This window comes from Lutra lutra, chromosome 1 (genome assembly GCF_902655055.1).
Source record: "Lutra lutra chromosome 1, mLutLut1.2, whole genome shotgun sequence".
NCBI classification, from domain to species: Eukaryota; Metazoa; Chordata; class Mammalia; order Carnivora; family Mustelidae; genus Lutra; species Lutra lutra.
Window position 1 is genome coordinate 25,823,200 of NC_062278.1, and position 24,558 is coordinate 25,847,757.

A 24,558-nucleotide genomic window follows, 5' to 3' on the forward strand; every position below is an offset into this window, starting at 1 on the left:
AAGGCAAGAGTGTTGTCAGGGAGACCGGTGGAGAGTTATCACCCAACTGAGAGAAGAGGCCATAGGACTTTCAGATCAATGGGACCAGATGCAGTGAGAAGAGGCCAGATTCTGGAAATAATCTGAAAGGAAAGGCAATAGGATTCTGCTAAATTAGTTAGCAGTATGGAGCTATGTACAAAAATGTGTTCTATGTAGATGGCCAATCCCATTAGACCAAACATGTTTAGTATTGAAAATGATGACATGCATACTATCATTTGTATTAATCTTCTTTGAACAAATTACTTTTCAGAGCCTGAATCTCTATGGATAAATTAGTAATCTGTACAGCTAAAGACTAACTCCAAAGCGATAATCACCCCAGCTCTCTGAAGAAGCCTGGCCTAAGAGTCAAATAATTTGACCACATCTTTGTCTTTACTGTAAAAAAAAAAAAAGTCTCTGCCACAGTTGGACAAGAGTAGTTAGAGGAAAGTACAGAAAGCGTTTATATCTATTGACTATGACAGATACCTTTTATGTAGTTGAAATCTTTGATGTTCAAATGATCATTTTTCTACTTTTATGTCATCATAATAAGAGATAAAATAATTCCACTGATATTTGAAGAATGTAAGTACATTACAGGAGAAAAAATGGTTTCAGCTTGCCAACATATTAAATAACTGAAGAAATAGGTTGAAAATGACCAAAGTGAAACAGGTTGAATGTCAGGTGGAGGTTTTAAATAGTTGGGTCGGAAATGGAGTCTCAGGAGAAAGTCGTGTAGCTGGAGTTATTTAAAATGAGACAAGTCAGAGCAGTTCAGAGCCCACCAGAGGCCGTGGTGTAATGAGAACGGATGATAGGATTTAATAGGTTCTCTCCAACTCTCATACCAGTGATTTCATAATCTACCAGACATTCCGCCCCCACACCCGCAGGGGCATTTTTCTTCCAATCTGCTTTTTTTGTGTGTCAGAACATCCTACCTCTGAGATGGAAGAGAATTAAATCTCTCCTGCTGTTCCTCTTATCCATGCAGGGCTTTTTGTTCTTTGCCTTCACTTTAAATGACAGAAACGTCTAAATGAAACAGATAAACTTTGAATTAACATTGCTTTAGGGAGGAACATCTAAGCCCCTTAACTTTTGGCTCCTTCTAAAGAACTCTCTCCTGGTAGAGCAGAGAGCTATGGTCTCCTAAATCTCTCCACTGTCAAGGCTCCGAGTTTCTCTGTACCTCTTAGAAGCAAAGGGAGTCAGTGGAGATGGTAGCAATGATACAGGGCAGCATCTTGGGGTGCTCAGAACTGGCTCATTTGTTCAGAACATTCAGAGAAAATGAGGTCAGTAACATGTGAAAACTTTAGAAATGGAGGGGTCACAAGAGGGTAGACAACCCAAAGAAAGCATTTCTTTGTTGGCCTATCTGAATGAAATCATAATTGTTTCTAACGCGTAGGGGTTAGCATAGTGTAGTAGTAAAGATCATTAAAATAGAGACTCTGAAGTCAGCTAGATTTAAATCAGCGCTCCAAGTTATCTGTTCTCTCTCTCTGCCTTAGTTCCGTCATCTGGGAAATGGGTTGAAGATAATCAGACCTGACTTTAGAGGCACGTTTTGATCATTAAGTTGGTTACTATGCTTACCAAAAAAAAAAAAAAAAAAAAGGAAAAGAAGGAAAGAAAGATAAAGAAAATGCCTGGCACATGACAAGTGCTATAGAAATGTTAGATATTATAACTATTTTCTTGTCGTGATGCAAAATCATTCAACAGACACAAATTGGCTGTGGTACTGTTGTTTTAAGTGGTAGGCTTGGAGAAAAGTAGTTACATTGCTCAATTTTCAAAAGTATATTAAGCCTTTTAGATATTTGCCTTTCATTTAGCATGGATTTTTTTTCTAAAATAAGTGTGATTTTTGTGTTTTCAAAGTAGTGTTGTCTTTATTCCCTTATCTTTCCTGTGATGTCGAATTTTAGAAAATGATGTTACTTTCTAATATAGGTTGACTTGAATTTGAACCATTCTATTATCTAAAACTTTCAATATTTATCTGCTAGGTTCCGTTAATTTACATAGGCAAGCATTACCCACAAAATGGTTTATAACAGCTAATTTTCTTCCTGAGAGGGATCTCCAACTTTCCATAAAGTTCTACCGCCTCTCCAGTTGCTGCTGTCTCTATACCATATCAGCACATGTTCAACACTTTTTCTCCTTAATTGAAGTGTTGGATGTGAAAGCTTAGGTTTGTATCATGGAGAAATAAGCATAAAAAGGGATAGAAATAAGTTGTAAGAAAAACCTACGGCTCAAGAAAGGGACTCACTGTATGCTTAAATTAACAAAAGATATTCAATCTTCAGGGTTTTAGGCTGACTCTAAGGTTAATTCCGGGTGTTCTCAAAGACATTTCAAGAAATTTGTAGGACTTTAAAAGAAACTATCATTTGACCATAGCAATTCCTGTGTGGTTATAAAAAATATCTATTTAATCATTCATTTTGTATATTCCTTTATGAATTTAAAATAAAAAAGCAAGTCAAATTGGTATAATAAGAATAAATTAAGCAACATTCAGCTAATCCATATTGAGATTTTAAAAATGAACTGTCACTCTTTTCACAAAGTCTAGCAGTTTTAAAAGTCACATGTGAACATAAATATAATAGAACATACATAATAGAACATATAAGTATGTTAGTGACTATAAAACAAATAGAACAAACTAAGTAACATCAGAGAAGTACACATGTAACTGAGAATTCACAAGGAGTGGTCCCATATAATTGGGAGCACCAAGAGGAGCTTTCTAAAGGAGATGGCAGTTTGATTTAATGACCTCAAAAAATTAGTAGGATTTTGACATGTGCAATTGTAAGGAGAAGTAGAGTAACATAAATACACAGGAAAGAAAAAAAACATCAAACATCATAATATTTCTGGGTGTTGAGCAAATTAAAATAATCTAATATTGCAGAAGTGCTGTGTATAAATAGATGAATTATAAGAACTATGGCTAGAAAATAATATTGAAGTCATACATAGTACAGAAGCCTCAAACATTAGAGTAATATATGTTTGGTAGGAAATAAGGAGATGGTAAAAGATGTTGAATAAGGGACCGATTAGATTGCATAGAAGGAGGCATTATTGAGCAAGAATGTTGGAGATGAAGAATTCTCAGAGAGAGTTGGAGAACTATGAATAAGATACATTCGGAAGTAAATAGTGCCAATGATGTTATAACTTAAATCATAATCCCAAGTGTTAGGATGTCCCTACTTATACACCTGGTAAGATATTCCAACAGCTGGGGCGCCTGGGTGACTCAGTGGGTTAAAGCCTCTGCCTTCGGCTCAGGTCATGATCCCAGAGTCCTGGGATGGAGCCCCGTATTGGGCTCTCTGCTCCGCAGGGAGCCTGCTTCCTCCCCTCTCTTTCTCTGCCTGCCTCTCTGCCTACTTGTGATCTCTCTCTCTAAGAAAAAAAAAAAAAGAAAGAAAGAAAGAAAGAAAAAAAAAGATATTCCAACAGCTATGTTGTGTGAACTTCTGGTTTCCATACTCTGAGTGGAACCAACTGCATGTATAGCTAATTGAGAGTTTATCACACAATAACTTACTTTTTAAAAAGAAAAGAGACTCTAATTGTGTTGAAATGGAATGCCCTGCCTTGAACACAATGATTCCTTCTATATCTGAGAGATATTAAACAGAGGTCAAGTGACCCCCACAGGCAAATGTTGGAGATGAAATTTAAGGACAATTAGGTAGACTAAGTAAGTTTTTATGTAAGCAATACTCTATTTTTAAAATTCATGATTTTATGAAGAATTTCCTTTATCTTCTAATTTATTAAGAATTTAACAGGTATCACAGAAATTAATGTATTATTTATTATTTATTATTTTTATTATATTACTTACTATTATGTTATTTTATTTTATATTCCAAAATATCCAATTCTATGTGATATTTAATAGATTGTGCTCTGAAAAATTTATTTATGGAAAATTCTTAAGGTACTATAGTCCACATGAGTACATGTTATCTGAACAATGAAACAAAACTCATAGCATCATATCTTTATCAAAACAAAAATTTCGGGGCGCCTGGGTGGCTCAGTGGGTTAAGCCGCTGCCTTCGGCTCAGGTCATGATCCCAGATCTTGGGTTCGAGCCCCGCATCGGGCTTTCTGCTCAGCAGGGAGCCTGCTTCCTTCTCTCTCTGCCTGCCTCTCTGCCTACTTGTGATTTCTCTCTGTCAAATAAATAAATAAAAAAAATCTTAAAAAAAAAATTTCATATATATTACTGCTTAATGAGTAAACAATAGATTAAAAATATTTCCAAATGTAACTAATTGATTGAACATGGACAAACATAAATACAGGCACAATAGTTTTTATGTTGTATAATTGCTGCTAACTAGAAATATTTCTTAACAGGGTAGCCAGTTCATTATTTATTCAGGGAATTCAATGGCATTTTAATTATTCCCTCCCCAACTATATTCTAATCAACTAAAATTAAGGTCAACTCAAAAGGGATTTGGATTTCAGCATTTAAAGTGTAGATTCTGGCTCATCCCCTCTGTATCTATGCTACGGTTTTTGTTAGGTTGAGTGCTAACTATAGAGCTAAAATAAGTACTCATGAAATGCCATAGCATTATATAAAATAATGTGTTGATATAAAATGTTAAAGATGCATTCATTTCCATTTTACATTTTATAACTTAAATCCAGTGGATGTATATTTGTTAATATATTTTACCATGATTTCACCTTGATGAAATATTCATTCTGAGGGATTTTTTTTTGCCTTACCAATCTAAATATAAACTGATATACCTATTGGCAGTTTTACTAGTATTTTCTTCACATCTTATCCTTATGCTACATGTTGTAAATGACTAACTTTGAATTTTATACAGCATTGTCTATAAAAATTTCTGTTGGGAAACACAAGAGAGGAGATGCTTGATTTCAAATAAACATTAAATTTCAGCATTTCATAAAAAAACTACACTTATTAGAAATCAGATTTAGAAATTATAAATCAGATTTACCCAATATTGCCTTTTCTTCATAGCATATTTTGTTACATGTTTCCTGCTTTCTGTCATAATATATGAGCAGCAAGCTAAGAATAAAAAAATTAAATTTCCCTAAGAAAATGTTCAAAATTTTCTCACTCTAGCAACTCTTCCCACACTTCAAATGACTCTAATCATTGGTTGGGATAATGAATTCCAGAACAAAAAGCACTTTATGCAGTGGCTTGAGGTACTATAGAAAGCTTTTATGTAGATTAGCATGCTTCCTACTCTTCTGTGATCTGATTAGTTATCATTCAAAGGAATATGGGAGATGAAACCATTATAAAATCAGGTAACTTCTTATATAGAGAAATGCAGTATAGTCAATGGAATAAAAAACTGATGGTCTTTGAAACTCTTAACATCACCTTCAAATTTGTGCTTAAATACTTGCATATATCATGAGTAGTCTACCGGCATATCTAAATACTCTTATGTGATCATTATCTCTAAAGAAGTGAATTGATAAAAACATCTAGTAAATGGGAATCAAAGTGGTATCTGGTGACAGTAATATGATGAAATAATCATGTGGACTCATAAAAAGTCAGAATGTGATATACCCTTAGAGATGCTCCAGTTCAAGCCTTTTGTTTTATAAATTGGGAGGTCCAGAGTTGTGAAGTGATTTTCCTAAATAATAATGTATCATGGCATCTACCTTCCTTCCCACTCCTTATATTTTCACCTTAAAGTTGTTTCTTTCTCCTTATAACATATGTCTCACATAATGAAATTACTGACAGTTAAATGAAGTAAAAACTTTTTTTGTTGTTTTTACAGGATTTTACATTTCCACCCCAACTGGACCAGGAGGGAGACGAGAAAGAGTAGGACTCTTAAGTCTCCCTTTAGACCCCACTTTAGAACCAGTCTGCCTCAGTTTCTGGTAGGTCCTAGACTCGTGTTACATACTCTTATTTAATGTGTACCATTGCCTTTGTCACATTGCCAGGTTTGTGATTTCACTAAGACATCCCAAGTTTTAATGGATTTGCATTATTCTTTCAATTGATAAAATAGCAAAATTCTGGAAGACCCCCTCCCCGCCACACACACACTTTACTAACAATTCCTTCATTCAGGGAAAAAGGGCATATTCCAGAGAAAGTAAAGGATTTAGAAGAACCTAAACTGCACTTATTCTAATGTTGTAGAAATCTAATCATATGTGCTTGTTTCCAAATTAGGTATTATATGTATGGTGAAAATGTCTATAAATTAAGCATTAATATCAGCAGTGACCAAAACATGGAGAAGACAGTTTTCCAAAAGGAAGGAAATTATGGAGAAAATTGGAATTATGGACAAGTAACATTAAATGAAACAGTGGAATTTAAGGTTGGCAAAATACCTTGTTGTTTATAATTATGTGTTTGTGTTCTAAAAATGGTTATACAATTATAGTTTAAGATAATATGATGAAAAAAATTATTTTCTGAATACAGCCAAGTCATTTCTCTACTTTCTTAGTCTCTTTTTATGAAAATATCTGAGTTTGGAGGACCTGGGTGGCTCAGTTGGTTAAGCACCCAACTTTTGATTTCAGCTCAAGTCATGATCTCAGAGCCATGAGATCAAGCCCCATGTTGGGTACTATGCTGGGTGTGGATTCTGCTTAAGATTCTCCCTTTCTGTGCTGGCTTTGGCAGCACATATACTTAAAAAAAAAAAAAAAAGATTCTCCACCTCCTCTTGCCCCTTCTCATTCCCCATCCTCACGTGAGCATGTGTACTCTCTCTCTCTAAAAGAAAAAAAAAAATTTCTGAGTGCTCTTATTTTCATTTATTCACTAACTTATTTAAAAACAATTTATTGAGGGGCATCTGGGTGGCTCAGTCATTGAGTAGTCTGCTGTCAGCTGGGGGTGTGATCCTGGGGTCCTGGGATAGAGCCCCACACCAGGTTCTCTGCTTAGCAGGGAGCCTGCTTCTTCCATTCCCTGTACCCCTCCACCACTCTTGTGTTCTCTGTTGTTATCTCCCATTCTCAAATAAATAAATAAATAAAATCCTAAAAAAAAAAAAACACTTATTGAGGAACAATTTACTCCGTGAAAGTACTACTTATAATGGTCCATAAGATCCATAGAAACATTGGGAGATATTACAGCTTTCTTCAGCAACTTTCTAGCAGATGCCAACCATGTCTTCCTATGTCCCCTGCTCACCTAGGACTTCCAGCTTTTCACAGATATCACCTAGATCAGCCCTGCACTTTTCTAGGGAACCATTTTTTTCTATTAGAACAGCCATGCCCATCGGTATCCATCTACCCTGCCCAAATTTGACTTAATCTATATATTTCCTTTAGAAATAAATTCCATGAGCTGTATCCTTGGGATGTCTCTGGTCATTTATTTCACATTAAGGTGAATTAATTTTTCAGATAACAGCTTAATGTGTTCTCTTCCTAAGGGTGTTTGCAATTAAAATACAGGATAATACAGGCTAATAGTTTGACCAAATTAACATTGTTTTAATCAGGTCATTTCAGGCAAGAGAGTATAACTTTCAGAAGGTGTATATTTGGACAGACATAGTCATAGTGAAGGCTTTGTTTTTTTCTCATGACTTTGCAGAAGGAGGCAGTAATCAAACACCTTCATCTGCATTCGTTCCATCTTTCTTTCCTTCCCTTTTTCTTTCTTTTCTTTCTTCTGAGTCTATCTAATTTTTTTTTTTTCTGTGAAGTTTTCTTCTCCAGCTTTGTTTTCTGATAATTCAGAGAAGAATAAAGGAAAACAGAACATCAGGGGAACAATGGAATGGCAGAACATAGAAATAAGTATAGTAGTCTCCCTTGTCCATGGGGTGTATGTTCCAAGACTCCCATGGATACCATAGATAATACTAAACCCTATTTATGCTATGGGTTTTTTTCTATACATATATACCTATGGCAACATTTAACTTATCAATTAAATTCAGTAAAAGATTAACAACAATAATAAGAAAATAGGGCAATTAGAGTAATATACTGTAGCAAAAGTTATGTGAATCTGGTCTCTCTCCCAAAATTATCTTATTGTATTGTATTCATTCTTCTTATGATGATGTGAAATGACAAAATTCCTACATGATGAGATGAAGTGAGGTGAATGATATAGGCACTGTGACATGGCATTAGGCTACTACTGACCTTCTGATAATACCTGAACAAGGATCTTCTGATTCATAACCCAGCTGATCATGAGGCTCTGAAATCACAGAAAGTGAAACCTCAGATAGTGGGGGGCTACTATATTGCAGTGGCTAATCTGGCTCAACACACTGAGCTTTTTTTTTTTTTAATAATATAATTGGATCCACTTTTTAAAGGTTAGCTTATCAGGCAGAATGAGAGCATTGAGTTCTACAAATACTTGCACCTTGGCTTTGTCACTCTGTCATTAAATCTTAAGTTACTTTAGTCTCTTTGAAATTCAGTTTGCACGTACATGAAAGGGAGAAAATAATCCTTATTTGGAATTGTGTCTAGCGTGAAGAAGGTGAAAAGAATGAACAAATGAGCGAATGGATGACTCTACAATAGTATTGAAAAAATTAAATGAGATAATGTATACAATGTGCCTAGGACAACAATTAATGTATTGTTTGTATTCTGTTTATGTGTTTCCTACACAAAAGAGGATCCAGGAAAGTTCAGCTAAAATACCCACTGTCTTTAAGAACCTAATAGTTTTCATCTGACTGCTGAAACTTTCTTCCAAGTCTGGGTCTGTTTCCTCTGGACATTACCCTCACAAAGTATCCCACACCAGTTTCCTGGGTGAACTATGACCAGTACTAGTTGGCCCCGAATGGTCATATTACACTCGTATTTTCTCTTGTTCCTTTCTTTTCTCAATTAAATTATCTAGTTGGTGTGTCTTCTCTTTAGGGCTCATATGCTATAAGAAGGCAGACAGCTACCCAGATTTCTAAAATAGTTGCGGGGAGGAATCTGTGAGAAGATTGCTGTCCCTTGCCAGAAAATGTGGATCCATGTCAGAGTACAGTAGAGTATGACAAATCACGAGAGAGACAGAGACATAGAGAAACTGTGGCAATATTGCCTAAATCTGAAGAAAAACACTAGTGAAAATTTAGATTAGTATGAACCCACAAGAAGGGAAGTGGGCTCAGTGGAAGGATTATAAAAAGCAGAATCTATCAATATTTCACTATGTAGAAACTTGCCCTCTTATATTTGGAGTTGGTAATACTGATTCTCCAGCAAATATTGGGCCACAAGAAGAATCAAGTCAGAAAAGATTAGAGTAGAATGATTTCATATCCCTCTCTGAATTGCAGGTTGCTTTTAATGCTTTTAAAAACCAGATCCTGAGTGATATAGCATTGGATGACATTAGCCTAACGTATGGGATTTGCAATGTGAGTCTTTATCCAGAACCAACTTTGGTCCCAACTCCTCCACCAGAACTTCCTAGTAAGTAACTATAACATGTATTTTACCAATGAAAGCATTTTATCTTCAAGTAGATATTCTTTTGGCTTTTCAAATTATCTCAGCCTAATGTTATTTTTTCACTAAAGGTTGAAGACTCCAAAATATAAACAAAATGGAAGTTAGCAAAATAATGCTTTATATATACACTCACAAGGAAATCATTCAGTACTTTGTTATGCATCATATTTATAATAATTTTAGTATATTTTTATTTTTTAAAATAAAGAAGGTGCTGACTTCCATTTCGTTTTCAGTAGAATACAAAGTATTCTGTATTGGCCATGTGGCATGGTGGATCATTTTTTGGGAAGAAGCCTTAAGAGTCTCATGGTCATCTTAAAGAGTGACTTTAAGATCAAAGAGAAGTTTGGTTGAGCTTGAAACATACCCAGCCTATTTCCAGAATAATTTAATAATAATTGAATAATTTAATAAGAATAATAATGAAGTCCATTTAATAATAATAATAATAAAGTCCATTGGGCCTGGACTTTAACTAGACCAACCAAGATCACACAACTTTTTTAATTTTTTTATTTATTTATTTATTTATTTTATCCTGAAATGGTGCCTTTGTAAGGCCCTGCAATAGTCTCCCCTCATGGAACCACTAATGTGTTACAGTTGAGCAGTGTCCAGGATTTCCCATTCCTATGGGGTCTTTTAACACAAAAGAACAAAATGGAGTCTGTTTCTAAACTCTTAATTAAAATTGGGAACTGACATTTCAGAGGAAAAAGAGGCATATTACCCATCTTATAATATCAAAGGAGACAATACCTTCTTATCACTTTTCAACTATGGGATTTGACAGAGGGGAAAAAAAAGCATATAATGATAAATTGTATCAAACATGTATTTTGCCTCTACTGGTATGTCTTCACTGCATTGTAGTATTGATGTAAAAAAAAAATCCTTTTTATCTTTGGATTATGGCAGTTGGAAACTGATCTAGTCCTACAGCTTTGCTTATGTCAAACCTCATGGATGTTTTTGTTTTGCCATGGATCTCAGCCCACAAACACAGCATTTTTTCCATTTTCATTTCCTTCCAAGTGCACTTGAAACTCTTCCCATAATACCATCAGCAAATCAACATGTAGAACATATCCAAATTTGACTTTACTTCGAAAACTATATATTTTTCTGCTCTCAATCTTCAAGTTAAAAAGAAAGAAGGCAGACTTTCAGATGAGGGTTTTTAACAATTCAGAAGCTCTAAAGATAAATGACTGATATTTGAGAATGGATATCGAGTAAGCTATCATTAAGATGAGGATAGTAATTACATTGCCCTACTAGTTCCATGCCACCATATTGAATGTGCACTTAGATTTTACCAAAAGGATAGTTTACACTTAACCATCTTTTGTATTAACATGTTTAGATGCTTGTATGGGCTATACATAAATTCTTCAATATTTCAAACATTTATTCAAATTTTAAAATAGCTACTATGTACAAAGTACTGCACAAGAAATATAATATGTAGTAATAACCAATGTATGAAAAAATATAATCCACATAAAGAAATAATTAAGGCAATATATAATCATGTGCCCCTAAAAGTAGAAAAGTAAGTGATAGATTTTAAAGAAAGTGTGAACTGGAGAAAGTTTTAAGAATCATTAAGAGACAGTAGGACACTCATAAAATTGAAACAAAAGCAGAAAAGTAGCTTATCTTTATATATATATATATATATATATATATATATATATATATGGCACAAAACTGTGGCAAGAAGTGAGTTTCATGGGATGCTTGGGTGAGTCAGTGTGTTAAGCCTCGGCCTTCAGCTCAGTCATGATCTAAGGGTCCTGGGATCGAGTCCTGCATCAGGCTCTCTGCTCAGCAGGGAGCCTGCTTCCCCCCTCTCTCTGCTTGCTTCTCTGCCTACCGATGATCTCTGTCAAATAAATAAATAAAATCTTAAAAAAAAAAAAAAAAGTGAGTTTCATGACACCAAACTCTGGGTCTCATTCATCTTTGCTTCACCAATGTCTGACTGCATTTTAACATCACAGAAATAGATGGTCAAAAAATATTAGTAGAGATGAACTAAGTTTCTCTCTCTCCTTTTTTGTGTTGGCTGTGTTTCTTTGGGTGACACAAATATTTTTGTCAAATGAAACTTTATTAGCAGAACTAAGTTTTGAAAATGAAGGAAGGGGTGGGATGGAGCAAAACCCAACAGGAATGCAATAATTTGAGCCGTCTGGCATTGTTTAAAATTAATTGCTTCATTTCATTTTGTGTGGGTGCCCCATACCCTACCTGTCTATTATATAAAACATTCTCATGCAAAAAACCATTAGGAAATATTCTAATTACTAAAGTCATTAAATGGTTTGATAAAAAATTCCTATGGACACTAAATACTAGAAACATCTTGCTGTTTTGACATTTCAAACATTTAAAATAATTTTCATAATTTTTTCTGCCAGTGTGTTCTAGTACGCATTAATAAGTGGCCAAGAAGCAAGATTTTCTAATAGAAGTAATAGCTACATAGGCTTGACATTTTTAAAATAACGATTTCATCATTATCTGAAATAGAAGATGTGAGATAACTTCTGTACATAATATTATACATACAAATAAAACTTTAATATAATTTCCCATATTAAAATTTTAACTATATAACCCACACAGTCCTCATATCTATTCTGGTCAGAAAGGGGGATAAAATAACACTTCAAGGTTAAGGAAGCATGACATCTCTCATATTTTAACAATAGGGAAATTATAACACTAGAATAGCCTACCTGATTTTAAAATATAAACTTTAGAATTTGCCCAAAGTATATTTGTTCCAATTTCCAAATGGCTCACTTCAGGGCAATATTTAGCACAGCAGAAAATGTTAATTACCATCAAATGCATTCTGAACAATTTCATTCTAATGCCATTTGTAATTGGTTCAGTGAAATTCTTATTTGAGCAGAGCTTTTCTGGTTCCAGATCACTGATTTGTTAAAGCAGAAATAAAAGAAGCCATGGTTGACTGGCTAATAGCCTTTCTTTGGCTCTTACAGAGCATTTGAATAAGAAAATAATCCCAGACCAGTAGCTGACTAGCAAAAGTCCTCCCTTGTTCCTAGGGATCTATGTTGTGCCTAGTTTGGGGAAATGTTAATTTCAGTTTTCATAACTACAGGGATTTTTCCATTCTGTGATTTTGATCTCTTGCTGCTGCATTAGCTCTACAGTTGTTGTCCTATGGCATCAACACAAATAATTTAAATGTGGGGATTGTATTGAGAACACTTTTAAAAAGTAAACATTCCATTACACAAATATTATGTCAATTTGCAACACAACTTGGGTGACTGATGACAAGATACCTACTAGATAAAACAGGTATATATAAAAAGGAATCCACATTTCAGGCTCTAACTTATTTCTGTGACTGTTAAAACTAGTCAAGAAAAAAAAAATTACAAGATATAGTTCTAGATATTTTAAGCCACTCTTTATTTCCACACTTTTGCTCTATTTGGCCATTATTTAGGCCATTTTCCATTTCCAAAGACAAAAATTAACATTAATTTGGAAGGTTTCACAGATAGGACATTATATTTTGAGCTAAATAATCTAACTTTAGCTCTTCATATAGAAAAGAATCGGTACTTATCTACTTGTCTTATAATTTTGTGATGGCCATTTTCTAGCAGAGCTGCTTGTCTTTTTTTTTTTTTTTAAGATTTTATTTTATTATTTATTTGACAGACAGAGATTACAAGTAGGCAGAGAGGCAGAGAGAGAGGAGGAAGCAGGCTCTCCGTTGAGCAGAGAGCCCAATGCAGGGCTCGATCCCAGGACCCTGAGATCGTGACCTGAGCCGAAGGCAGAGGCTTTAGCCCACTGAGCCACCCAGGCACCCCAGAGTTGCTTGTCTTATATATCATTAGTGTGACTTGATATTTAAATCCCTAGCAAATTCCTATTAACTGCACTCATATGCTCCTATATCAGTATGTTTTGTCTATTCTGTTTTGTTTTCATATTTTTACCTTTAAAACTAATAACCTGTTTGTTGGCTAGATTGCTATTCATTACAAATAAAATGTAGACTATAAGAAATGAAAATTTGAACATCATTGTCATAAATTTAAGGTAAATATTAGTATCATGGCTGGTCACTAGAACCTGTGAATGGAACATAAATTTTGATAAACTGAACAAAAAATTTTCATGGGATAGTCCATGTTATACTACAACCTAAATTTTTAAAATGTTATCTGTAATAGTGTAGGACTTATTATCTATTACTATGATAATGAAAAATAATACTGATTTTAATAATATTCAATTATCAGTGAAAGATTATTTCTCAAGGTACAGCTATTGTTTTGCCACAAATACCTATCATTTGAACCCTCCTATTGTAAGTGGGAGCTGGCTTTTCTCTTTTTCACCTCTCATTGACACATATCTTATGAACATCAGAGGCTTAAGCCTGGATTAAAATTGACATGCCTCAAAGAAAATATCTATCCTTGACAACCACTTTGCAAAATACTGCATGTTATTTACATTCTGTATGCAGTGAAAATCCCTGCTGGCATGGTAGGAATTAATCAGAATACAAATCTTTGAGAAAACAGCTTCAAAAAAAAAAAAAAAAAAGGAAAATGAAGGAGTTTCACAACTCTAAGTAAGTAGAGTTCAACTCTCATTCTCTGGGTGGAGAGAGTTTATCTAATGTTACAGTATGATTGTGGTACCCAGAAGTACATTTTATGAGTCTTTGGCCCCTCTATTAAGAAGCATATGTTATATTTCTACTATAGCAACACCACCATTAAATTAAACAGTGTGTTCATATTTAGAATGGATGAAAGTGCTTTTTCTAATTCCTTATTACTGTTATTATATACAGAGAGTAACTGATATATCTTAACAGCTAAGGATCAGAGATATCTTATTGGTCAGTTGTTTGATGTGACATTATATCTGAGATTCATTTCAAAAAAGTAATTCTTTTAAAATTATTTTTATTAACATATAATGTATTATTTGCCCCAGGGGTACAGGTCTGTGAATTGTCAGGCTTACACATTTCACAGCACTCACATATCACATACACAACCCAGTGTCCATCAACCAACCACCCTATCCCTACCCCTCAACACCCAGCAACTCTGTTTGTTTTATGAGATTAAGAGTGTCTTGTGGTTTGTCTCCTTCCCAATCCCATAAAAAAGTAATTCTTAAGTATTTCAAGAGAGAATGAATTTTCTAAGACTTGTATTTAGTGGAGAAATGCTAAGTGAACTATCTTGACAGGCATAACAATTACACTTGACAACATTTTCATACTATATATGTACTTATTGAAGTCCTACCTACTCATCTACGTGTTAATATAACGTACTGTTGTGTTCAATTATGTGAAAATTCAATACCTTCTCCAAAATGTCAGCTATTTACTCTATTAGGAGACTACAGTTTTGAGATTTTCCCATCCGTTGAGGATAAATAAGAATGATGGCTTAAAATCAGCGACAACAAAACAAAAAACAAATCCACTGGTCACACTGGCTGTGTCTAAACTAATGAAATCCAAGAACTGGCTTTCTCTAATCTGCAATCTGCAATGTCAGTTTTGCCCCTGCAGGATTTTTATACTTCCCCCTTCCCCATTAATTCCACAGAGAACTGAAGAGAGAATTTCATGGTACTAAGAATTATTAAAATTAAATGAGTTGTGTGTAAGTGGGAAGAGAGGGGTTGTAGTAGATATTTCTTCAGAACTCTTTGTGAGGTGATTAGTCACATAATCAAGCAGAGTATTGACCTCAGAGATCGGATCATACAATTATCCGGCGGAGAACCTGCCCTTCTTCCCCCTTATCACTCTATCTTTGGTTCCGATACCTTCTTTAGCACCCTATGTACAGTGCCTTCTTCCTTCTAAATCTATCCATCATTTACCTTACTTGTTAGTACTTTCATTCATGTTCCCTTCTGCCCTCCTTCTCTTTGTCTGTACCTAACAAGTATATGTCACATACGATCCCGTGGCACTTACTGAGACACAATCTAAACACTGCCTATGGCTTAGATGAGATGGTGGAAATAATGTAGAGCTTTATTAACCTAATAAGAAGACGTATTGAGGGATAAGCTAAGATAACTGGAGTCTTGACTTTGACACTAAATAAATGTACACAACATTAGCAAGTAACTGAATACCTCCAATGCTCATATTGCCCACTTAAATGGAAATAATAAAAATAATTACTTAATCCACAAGTACGTATTGAAAATCAGTACAGAATATGCTAGGTAATGTATAGGCACTTTTCATAATTATGTCTGACTTTTATAACAACCCTGAAAATCTCTAATAATATATCTCTTTCACATATGAGAAAACCAACTCTCAAAAAGATGAGGAGCTAACTCAGAATGACAATTTTAATCCACCAGCTCAAACACATCTTCCTTTTATAGAACATGTTCTCTCCTCAGATGAGACAAAATTCATGGAAACAATTTGCAAATGATAAGATTTTGCAAGAGGTTTTGTTATTCTTGCTAAATGCATCTGGGTGTGGACCAGCCTGCTGGTGGGGGTGGGGGGCATTAGAGATAGACCAGGCTCTACCACTGTACAGGACAGGATGGGATGGCAGCCTACTGTTGAACCACAACAAACACCTTCTCTCTGTCCAGTTATATACATCATGAAACCCAAATTAAAGATGCTTATTACGTACAAACTTGGAAGAGGACATGAATTGAAAAGAGCTACATAAGTGAGGCAGAAGACATGTAAAGAGGGACTGAAGAAGAGGGTATGACTGAAGGCATTGCTACAGGTGTAAAGACATTCAATTCTCTCTCCTATAATCTGATTTCTATCTTACTGGGAGTAAATAACTTCAGCATCATCTGCCTTTAAATAGAAAAAAATATACACTTATCTCAGTTCCCTGTGTTCTTACAATTAGGTTACTTTTATTCTTTTGATTTTAAATGTAACATGTCAATACAAATAAGATAGAATTAGGATCCTTTAAGTAGTTGATTTTTTATACTACTTTAGAATTTTCATTGAGTAAGCAGGGAGAAAAATATAAAGTAGGTTAAGAATTTCATAAAGTTAATCTGTCAACTTAAAATCTTAGTTTTAACTAGAATTTTGTCTAATAAATTTTTCCCTAACCTGACTTCTGGGCAATGTTAAGTAACAGACCAGTCTTGAGCAATTATTTAACAAGAGGAGATTCTGTTTGTCTCCCTTTCTTAACAGTAAGACATCTTAGTATACAGGACAGTGAAGCTCCCTCTCTACTGAAAAAAAAAAAAAAGTCTGGAGGAGGGGAGTGGAGAAAAAAGTAGAAAAGCAAAAAGAAAGAGAAAACATAAGAAATGGCAGAATGCATTGGGGAGGGTATGCGGTATGGTGAGTGCTGTGAAATGTGTAAACCTGGCGATTCACAGACCTGTGCCCCTGGGGATAAAAATACATTATATGTTTATAAAAAAATTTAAAAATTAAAAAAAAAGAAATGGCAGAAGGAGTGATTTACTCACCTTTCTCAAAGAGAATGTAAAATATAAGATTTTTTTCCATTATCAAGATTCATTTTCTATATTTCTATATTTCTATTTCCTTTATCAGAGAGTTGATATCTTATTTCATAAAGCCTATTTATAACAGATGTTCAGCAAAATTATTCCTTGCCGAAATAATTTTGGGAAATGCTCCCCACGATTATGCCGCCTTAGAGATTCAAAGAACTTAATGGTATTTAAGCTTTTGCAAAGTTCTTCTCAAGAGACCTGTTAACCTATAGTTTTCCCTTACTTAGGTTGCAAGGTTTTCTTTTAACAATCTATAAATTCTATCTGTCAAAACCAGATTGGATTTTGGGAATATCCAAATAATTGGGAATTTGCTGGCATTTATCTCCCTGAAATAAGCATTGTGGTACTAGTGATTTTTCATTGTTTCCCTTTTCTCCTTTTCAGCGGACTGTGGAGGACCTTTTGAACTGTGGGAGCCGAATACAACATTCACTTCCATGAACTTTCCAAACAACTACCCTAACCAGGCTTTCTGTGAGTTATTTTCTCCCCAGGCCATGAAAAACAGATGTATTTGTCAAGGCTAGATCCCCTCTTTGACACAGCAAAGTTGACTATAAATTTGCCGAACCTCAGTACACCTACCACGTCTAGAAGACTGCATAATATAGTAACAACAATAACAGTAATAATTACTAACTTATTTGCATTTATTTTATGCTAGCCACTCTGTTAGTGATTAATATATTATTTCAGTTCAATTTTTATAATAATTCTTTGAAGCAGGTGCTATTATTATAATCTCAAATTTAAAAATTGAATAAAACCAGAGTGTGAAAGTATCTTACTCCAGGTACTACTGCCTTAATCACTCTTCTTGATTATGCATATAATGTCTATATTACATATAACAAGTCCATAATTCCATAAAGTCAGTGGAAAGTATAGTAGAGGGCCAGTCATAATATCCACACCTTTGTAAATATAATTAGTGTCAATAAAGCATGCAGCTAGAGTAATGTATAAAAGATGAGATGGGGTGCCTGGATGGCTCAGTTGGTTGAGCAGCCAACTCCTGATTTCAGCTCAGGTCCTGATCACAGGGTCTTGAGACTGAACCCCACCCATGTCAAGTAGCACGCTCAGTGGGGAGTCTGCTTGAGGATTCTCTCTGCCCCTCCTCTCACTAGCACACACTCTCTCTCTCTCTAAAACAAATAAGTAAATCTTTTTTTTTTTAAGATAAAATAATGAGGATTTACTAAAAATCTTAAGTCTGGGAGAATAGTTTGATAAAACTGCACAGAGCCTATCTCTTGGTCAATATTCCTAACTGGAGGAGCAGTATAGCCTACAAATTGTGTTAAAAATGCCAGTTCCCCAGCCCGGCCTACAAATATGCCACTTTAGTAGGTCTGGGAAACAGACACGTTCCTCTCATGGCCGTACCTAAGATAGCAACACCAATCTAAATGGGGAAATCTACCAGTGAAAGAAATCCCCTAATGACAGTGAAAAATGTGTTGTTTAGAAAATGTCAACTTTCCTTCCTTCAAATGACCCAGAGATAAGGAAGTATCAGTTTCATAGGGGAATAGAACCACAATTTCAGGGACTTATCTGATCCAAAAAAATAAATAGCCATGAATCTCATTTGACTTGTATGGGGAACCAGAGATTATCATCTTTACTTTACATTGAAGACATCTTTTAAACATATCATTTGCACAACCTAACGATCTAAGCATTCTGAAAGTCAGTGGGATATTAAAAGAACAATTTAAAGAAATTTATTGAATTTATTGATTTATGAAATAAGTATTCATTGGACACTTTATTTGTTAGGCACTGAAATGAGAAAAGAAGAAACAAACGTAACACAGTCTAGATAAAGATATAGATAAGTTGTCAGGCTTTACAAAATGCCCAAGCTATTGTAACAATAAGGGAAAAGGCAGGAGGGACTTGAGAGGATCATGAAAAATTCAGAGAAATTTGAAATTCTCACGAGAGAGAAGCTTTTGAGGGAAGTCAAAAGAAGCGTGTTCTAACCTGTGTTGTCATGTATTATTTTTAAGGTGTTTGGAATTTAAATGCACAGAAGGGAAAAAATATACAACTTCATTTTCAAGAATTCGACTTGGAAAATATTGCAGATGTAGTGGAAATCAGAGATGGTAGAGAAGATGATTCTTTGCTCTTAGGTAAGTCTGTGATTTTAAATACTATGAAAGTTGTGTGGCTCAAGACATTGGATTGATGGAGAGAGCATTTCCCAATAACTGTAATCATTTTTGCAACTAGCAAAATGAAATTACAACAGCAGAATAACATGTCAAATTTTATGTGGAGCTTCCAAAAGGAGAGTGTTTACAATTATGACAGAGTAATATTCTTCTTGAGCATCCTTGGCAAACCAGAATTAATATTTTTGCATGAGTGGTTTCAACCAGCTATATTAATATACTACAGTAAGCATTACCCATTGGAGAGTAAAAGCTAAAAGACAATATTACTCAATTTAATATGCATTATGTGTACATCATATTTCCAAAAATAGCTATTAAATCCAGTTTTGTTTCACTTCAAAACTAAAAGAACAAATTGTGTTTTACGCAAATTTTTTATGATTTTTATTTACATTTCATTATTGCTCTGATTGCCTGTTTCTCTAGGACCAGCGGCTCCTATATAAGTACCTGAGAATGATTCAAATATTGACCAAAGTTGATTTTTCCCTATCTTCTACTGATTACTAATTTTTTCAAAATACAGATGGGGGAAAAATGTACTATTCTAGAGGAAATTCTTGTATGTAGTTCATAAAATACACAGTAACACAATAAAAACTATCAATCAAATGTAATAGCTAATATTCTATTTAACTACTACCAGTTTTTAAGAAAATGTCTCCTGATAAGTAATACATTAAATTATGAAAATGCTTATAGGGTCAACTGGAGTGCATGAAGCAACATACTTCACAAGTAAAAGTGTTTTATCAAACTGTGTTTGGGACTCATATTAATCATTTCCTACAAAACCTGGCCAGCTAGCTATGCAATGAGAATGCAATCTCATGAACATGGCAACCAATGGAGGAAGACCAGAAGGAACTTTCCATAGCTGTACAGGGGCAAGGTGGTAGAGAGGGTTCCCAGTGATACTAACTGATTACTGCTTACACGGTGTTCTTCCACAAAATCCCACAAAGTTCTAAAATTCAGGCTTCCTAGAAGAGGATTTTGAGAGCCACACCCAGAAGACATCAACAATGAAAATCTCAGTGGGGCTGGGAACCTAAGAGTAATAAGAACTGATGAAATTCAAATTTTATTTTGAGATACATAGTTATGAACATATTTTGAGTTGTTTTCCCATTTTTACTTTATATTGTCCTTCTAATGAAAATTCAGCTTCTCAGGATCTAAGAATTCATTTTCATCATTTCACCTCTTAATATTACATCAATTATTGAAAAATAAACAAGAATTCCAGAGGATCTCAAAATTATATTTTTCAAAATTTTAGGCCAGAAGTCCTTTTGAAACATAATCACTTTCCGGGATTGTAATATATAAAATATCTAATAATATGAGGGGTGCCTAGGTGGTTCAGTCAGTTAAGCATCAAACTCTTGATTTGAGCTCAGGTCATGATCTCAAGGTTATGAGATGGAGCCCTGCATGGGGCTTTGCACTGGATGGGGAGCACGCTTACAAATCTCTCCCTCGGCCCCTCTCCTGGTCCCTCCCTAAATATGTGTGTGTGTGTGTGTGTGTGTGTGTGTGTATGTGAACACATTTTTTTAATTAGCCTAAGCTTTATTGTGTAGTAGAGAATATTTCATTATTTATGAAACCTCCAAAGCCCAGGACTTAGTGGAAAACATTTGAAAACCACCACTTAGGTTTATATTATCTGTCTCTAATTAACCTAATCCTTCAGCTTAGGTTAATGATTCAACTCACAAGAAATATCAAATACATTTGGACAAAAATTTACTAAGGGAAGTTATAATCCACACTGTTTTATAAAGGTCTTTAAAAGCAGTCATATAATTTTTTTTTCTGGGAATCACATGAGTTTGAAGAGTAGTGGCGCTAAGCCAGTAAATATTAGGAGGAATTTATCATTAAAGCATAGAGCCACAGAAACTTCAGACAATCCTGGAAAAGATCAATAGAGAAGTTGACTTTCCTAGAAGCAGTGTCCAAAATCTAAAAGGAAGTACACAATTATGCACATGTGGTCACTTCCTGACCGGCCATGTTGCATATTGCATATCTCTAGAAGATGGAACTGAAAGAACAGGTATGCTTTCTTCTAGATGCAAAGGACTATTTCAGTGATTTTCTTGTTTTCCATTGGAACAGCTGTGTATACAGGGCCTGGCCCAGTAATGGACGTGTTCTCGACCACCAACAGAATGACTGTTCTTTTCATCACTGACAAGCTGTTGGCAAAAGGGGGATTTAAAGCAAACTTCACTACTGGCTACTACTTGGGGATTCCAGGTATGTGCACTTCGGATTACATGTTGCATTGTAACTTTCAGAGCAAAACCATAAAAGCATGTAGTGTTTCAAAGCCTAAATGTGACTTCAGTGTCTGCCTTTGGATATACTCATTCTCTGTCATCACATCAGAGATTTTCTTTCCTCCTTTACATCTGCATAACCACTGCCTAGGTCAGTTCAAAGCAGGAATGCACATCATTTTCAGCAGGTTTACTTGTTCTTCGGTGGGGTGTCAAGTTGTGAATTTTGTTCACTTAAGAGGGCCATTTTAAATGTTAAAAAGCGGGTTACTTGGCACTATGAAGAAGGAGGATGATCTGTCAAGTTCCCTTTGCCAAAACCATTTTCAGAGAACAGCAGGGAGTCAGGCAAGTGGGCTGTTTGGATTCCAACAACATCCTGTTAAAAAATTAACATCATTAACTTCTTAAAGACAACCACTATAAAGCTGCTGCCATGAAGGATACAGGAATTTGGTTCTGATAACACTGGTATGCACAACCTTCTTATTCCATATTTTTTATCATACCAAAATATAATCAGCAGGAAAAAACAAAATTGCCTGCCTGCTCATCATGGATATATCTGTATCTCTATACCTGTAGAAAGAGGATATGATGTAACTCTCTGCTTCCGACAATCTAGAGAGAATTTGTGATTACTTCCTGCTCCCCTTGGACTATGATTTTTCTTATACTACTGTCCCTCCACTTTGGTTCTCTCCTGGTGCAAATATGTCAGGAAGACAGAATACATGTCACTTCCTTTATCTATCTTCCCTTTCCATAGGAGACTATGATCAGTTTGTCTTGGACTAGACTATCTAGAAAAGTGGTAGGGTCAAAGCATTTATCTTCATCTGGCCTGTTATCTAATCTCAGATCCAGCAGTACAAGTATCTGCTCCTCCCCTCACAACTAGCCCAGAATTTTGACTTCATCTCTGAAAGGTGTATGCTTTCTGCTTAACTGCAAAGTTGGTCTTATCTTGTCGACCCTCTGGCCATGGAAATAAGCCACAACAAGTATTATCCAATCTACTTAGGTAGAAGTGAGTGATAGCCCAATCAACTAATCTGCCCTTCTGGGTTTCGTGATCAGTTTTAGAAACAGGTACTTGTGACTTATAAGCAATAGTGACATATATCAATCAAAATATTCAACTAGTGAAATAAACAAACAAAATATTAAAAACTATGACAAATAAATAGTATAAAAATAGGAATAAAGACTGAGATTTACGAAAATTAGATTTTTATCTTAAAATACCATACATAAAAAGGAGAAAATGTAGAAAATGACTTAATTTAAAATTATTTTTACTTTACAAATTAAAACTGTTTCTTTTAAAAATCGTATTTATAATTATTTTTCAAAGGAATAAAAATATAGTGACATGAAAGTAGCAGTAGATGTTATACATTTATATAACTATGTTTATAAATATATAAATATATGACAATATATAATATGTATATGGAGAGAGACTATATATATAGTCAGGAACTAACTTAGGAAAGAACCATATCATTGTTTTGAAATTTATTAATCAAGATAATTTTGAGACTATCATTTTGTTTTGCTTTTGTTTGTTTTTAATTTCAAGTTTTCATTTAAACTCCAGTTAACATACAATGTAATATTAGTTTCAAGTGTACAATTCATTGATTCATCACTTACATATTATACCCAGTGCTCATCACAAGTGCCTCCCTTAGCCCGTCCCCCACCCATGGCCCTCCATCACCCCTCAGTTTGTTCTCTATGGTTTGCTTCCCTGTCTCCTTTTGTTCCCCCTTCCCATACTATTTTGTTTCTTAAATTCCACGTATGAGTAAAATCATATGGTATTTGTCTTTGTCTGACTTATTTCACTTCACCTAGTATTCTCTAGCTCCATACACATCACTGTATATGGCAAGATTTCACTCTTTTTTATGGCTGAGTAATATTGTGTGTGTGTGTGTGTGTGTGTGTGTGTATGCGTCTGCGCCCGCACATGCGCCACAACTTCTTTATCCATTTACCAGTCAATGAACATTTGTGCCTGATATTTATAGCAGCATTTCAACAATAGCCAAATTATGGAAAGAGACTATCATTTTTGAATCAAGCTACTGATTCTGTTCCTTGAAAATTTTGTTGCTACTGATGGCACTATGACAACCATGTTTTGTCTGCCTATATTTTATTCCAGTTTTTCTCTTTGTGGTGTACAATTCAATTTCATTCAACATTTGATTTAACTTGTTAATCATTTGGTTTTCTGATGATACTTTTAAAATGTAGATCAGTATTGGACATGGATGAGAAAAATTTGATATGTAATATTTAGTTCTTCTAAGATAAAAAAGACTTTGGATGTGTATTATTGATAAATCTAATTCATTCTTATTGTTACATAGAAAGTAAATGACATAATAAAGAATTTTAGTCAATAATAGAAGACACAAGATGGTTTCAGCATTATTTTTATACCTAAAATTATAGCTTCTAATTTTTTGTAAAAAATTAATATTTAAATTTAGCTTCTAGTATCTTGCTGAACACCTGTCCCCCAAAAATGATATTACAAATCAGTTGCCCCTTAAGATATTGAGAGTACCATGGCCATTTTCAGGCAGAGGAATTTCCAGCTGAAACTCTATCACAACCTAATTATTCTTTCTGATTTGATTAGAGGTCATTAACAGTACAGATTTTTGGTTGATAGTATACCTATTCAAATACTTTTGCACCAAAATATCCACATTTCCACAAAAATTGCTGCACAGGGGTACCTGGGTGGCTCAGTCATTGAGCATCTGCCTTTGGCTTAGGTCATGATCCCAGGGTCCTGGGATGTAACCCTGCACAGGGCTCCCTGCTTAGCAGGAAGCTTACTTCTCACTCTCCCGCTCCCCCTGCTTATGTTCCCCCTCTCACTCAGTCTCTCTCTGTCAAATAAATAA

At 34.7% G+C, this 24,558-nt stretch overlaps 1 protein-coding gene across 2 annotated transcripts in view; it reads left to right on the forward strand.

The window, feature by feature from the left end:
* TMPRSS15 (transmembrane serine protease 15) overlaps positions 1-24,558 on the forward strand; it is a 118,035-nt gene that overhangs the window by 43,459 nt on the left and 50,018 nt on the right. For both annotated transcript variants that reach the window (XM_047721687.1, XM_047721679.1), the window contains exons 12-17: positions 5,877-5,982; positions 6,284-6,434; positions 9,390-9,525; positions 17,533-17,622; positions 19,167-19,292; positions 21,465-21,605. In XM_047721687.1, the coding sequence (XP_047577643.1) occupies positions 5,877-5,982; positions 6,284-6,434; positions 9,390-9,525; positions 17,533-17,622; positions 19,167-19,292; positions 21,465-21,605 (750 nt within the window). The remainder of the gene's footprint in view (positions 1-5,876; positions 5,983-6,283; positions 6,435-9,389; positions 9,526-17,532; positions 17,623-19,166; positions 19,293-21,464; positions 21,606-24,558) is intronic.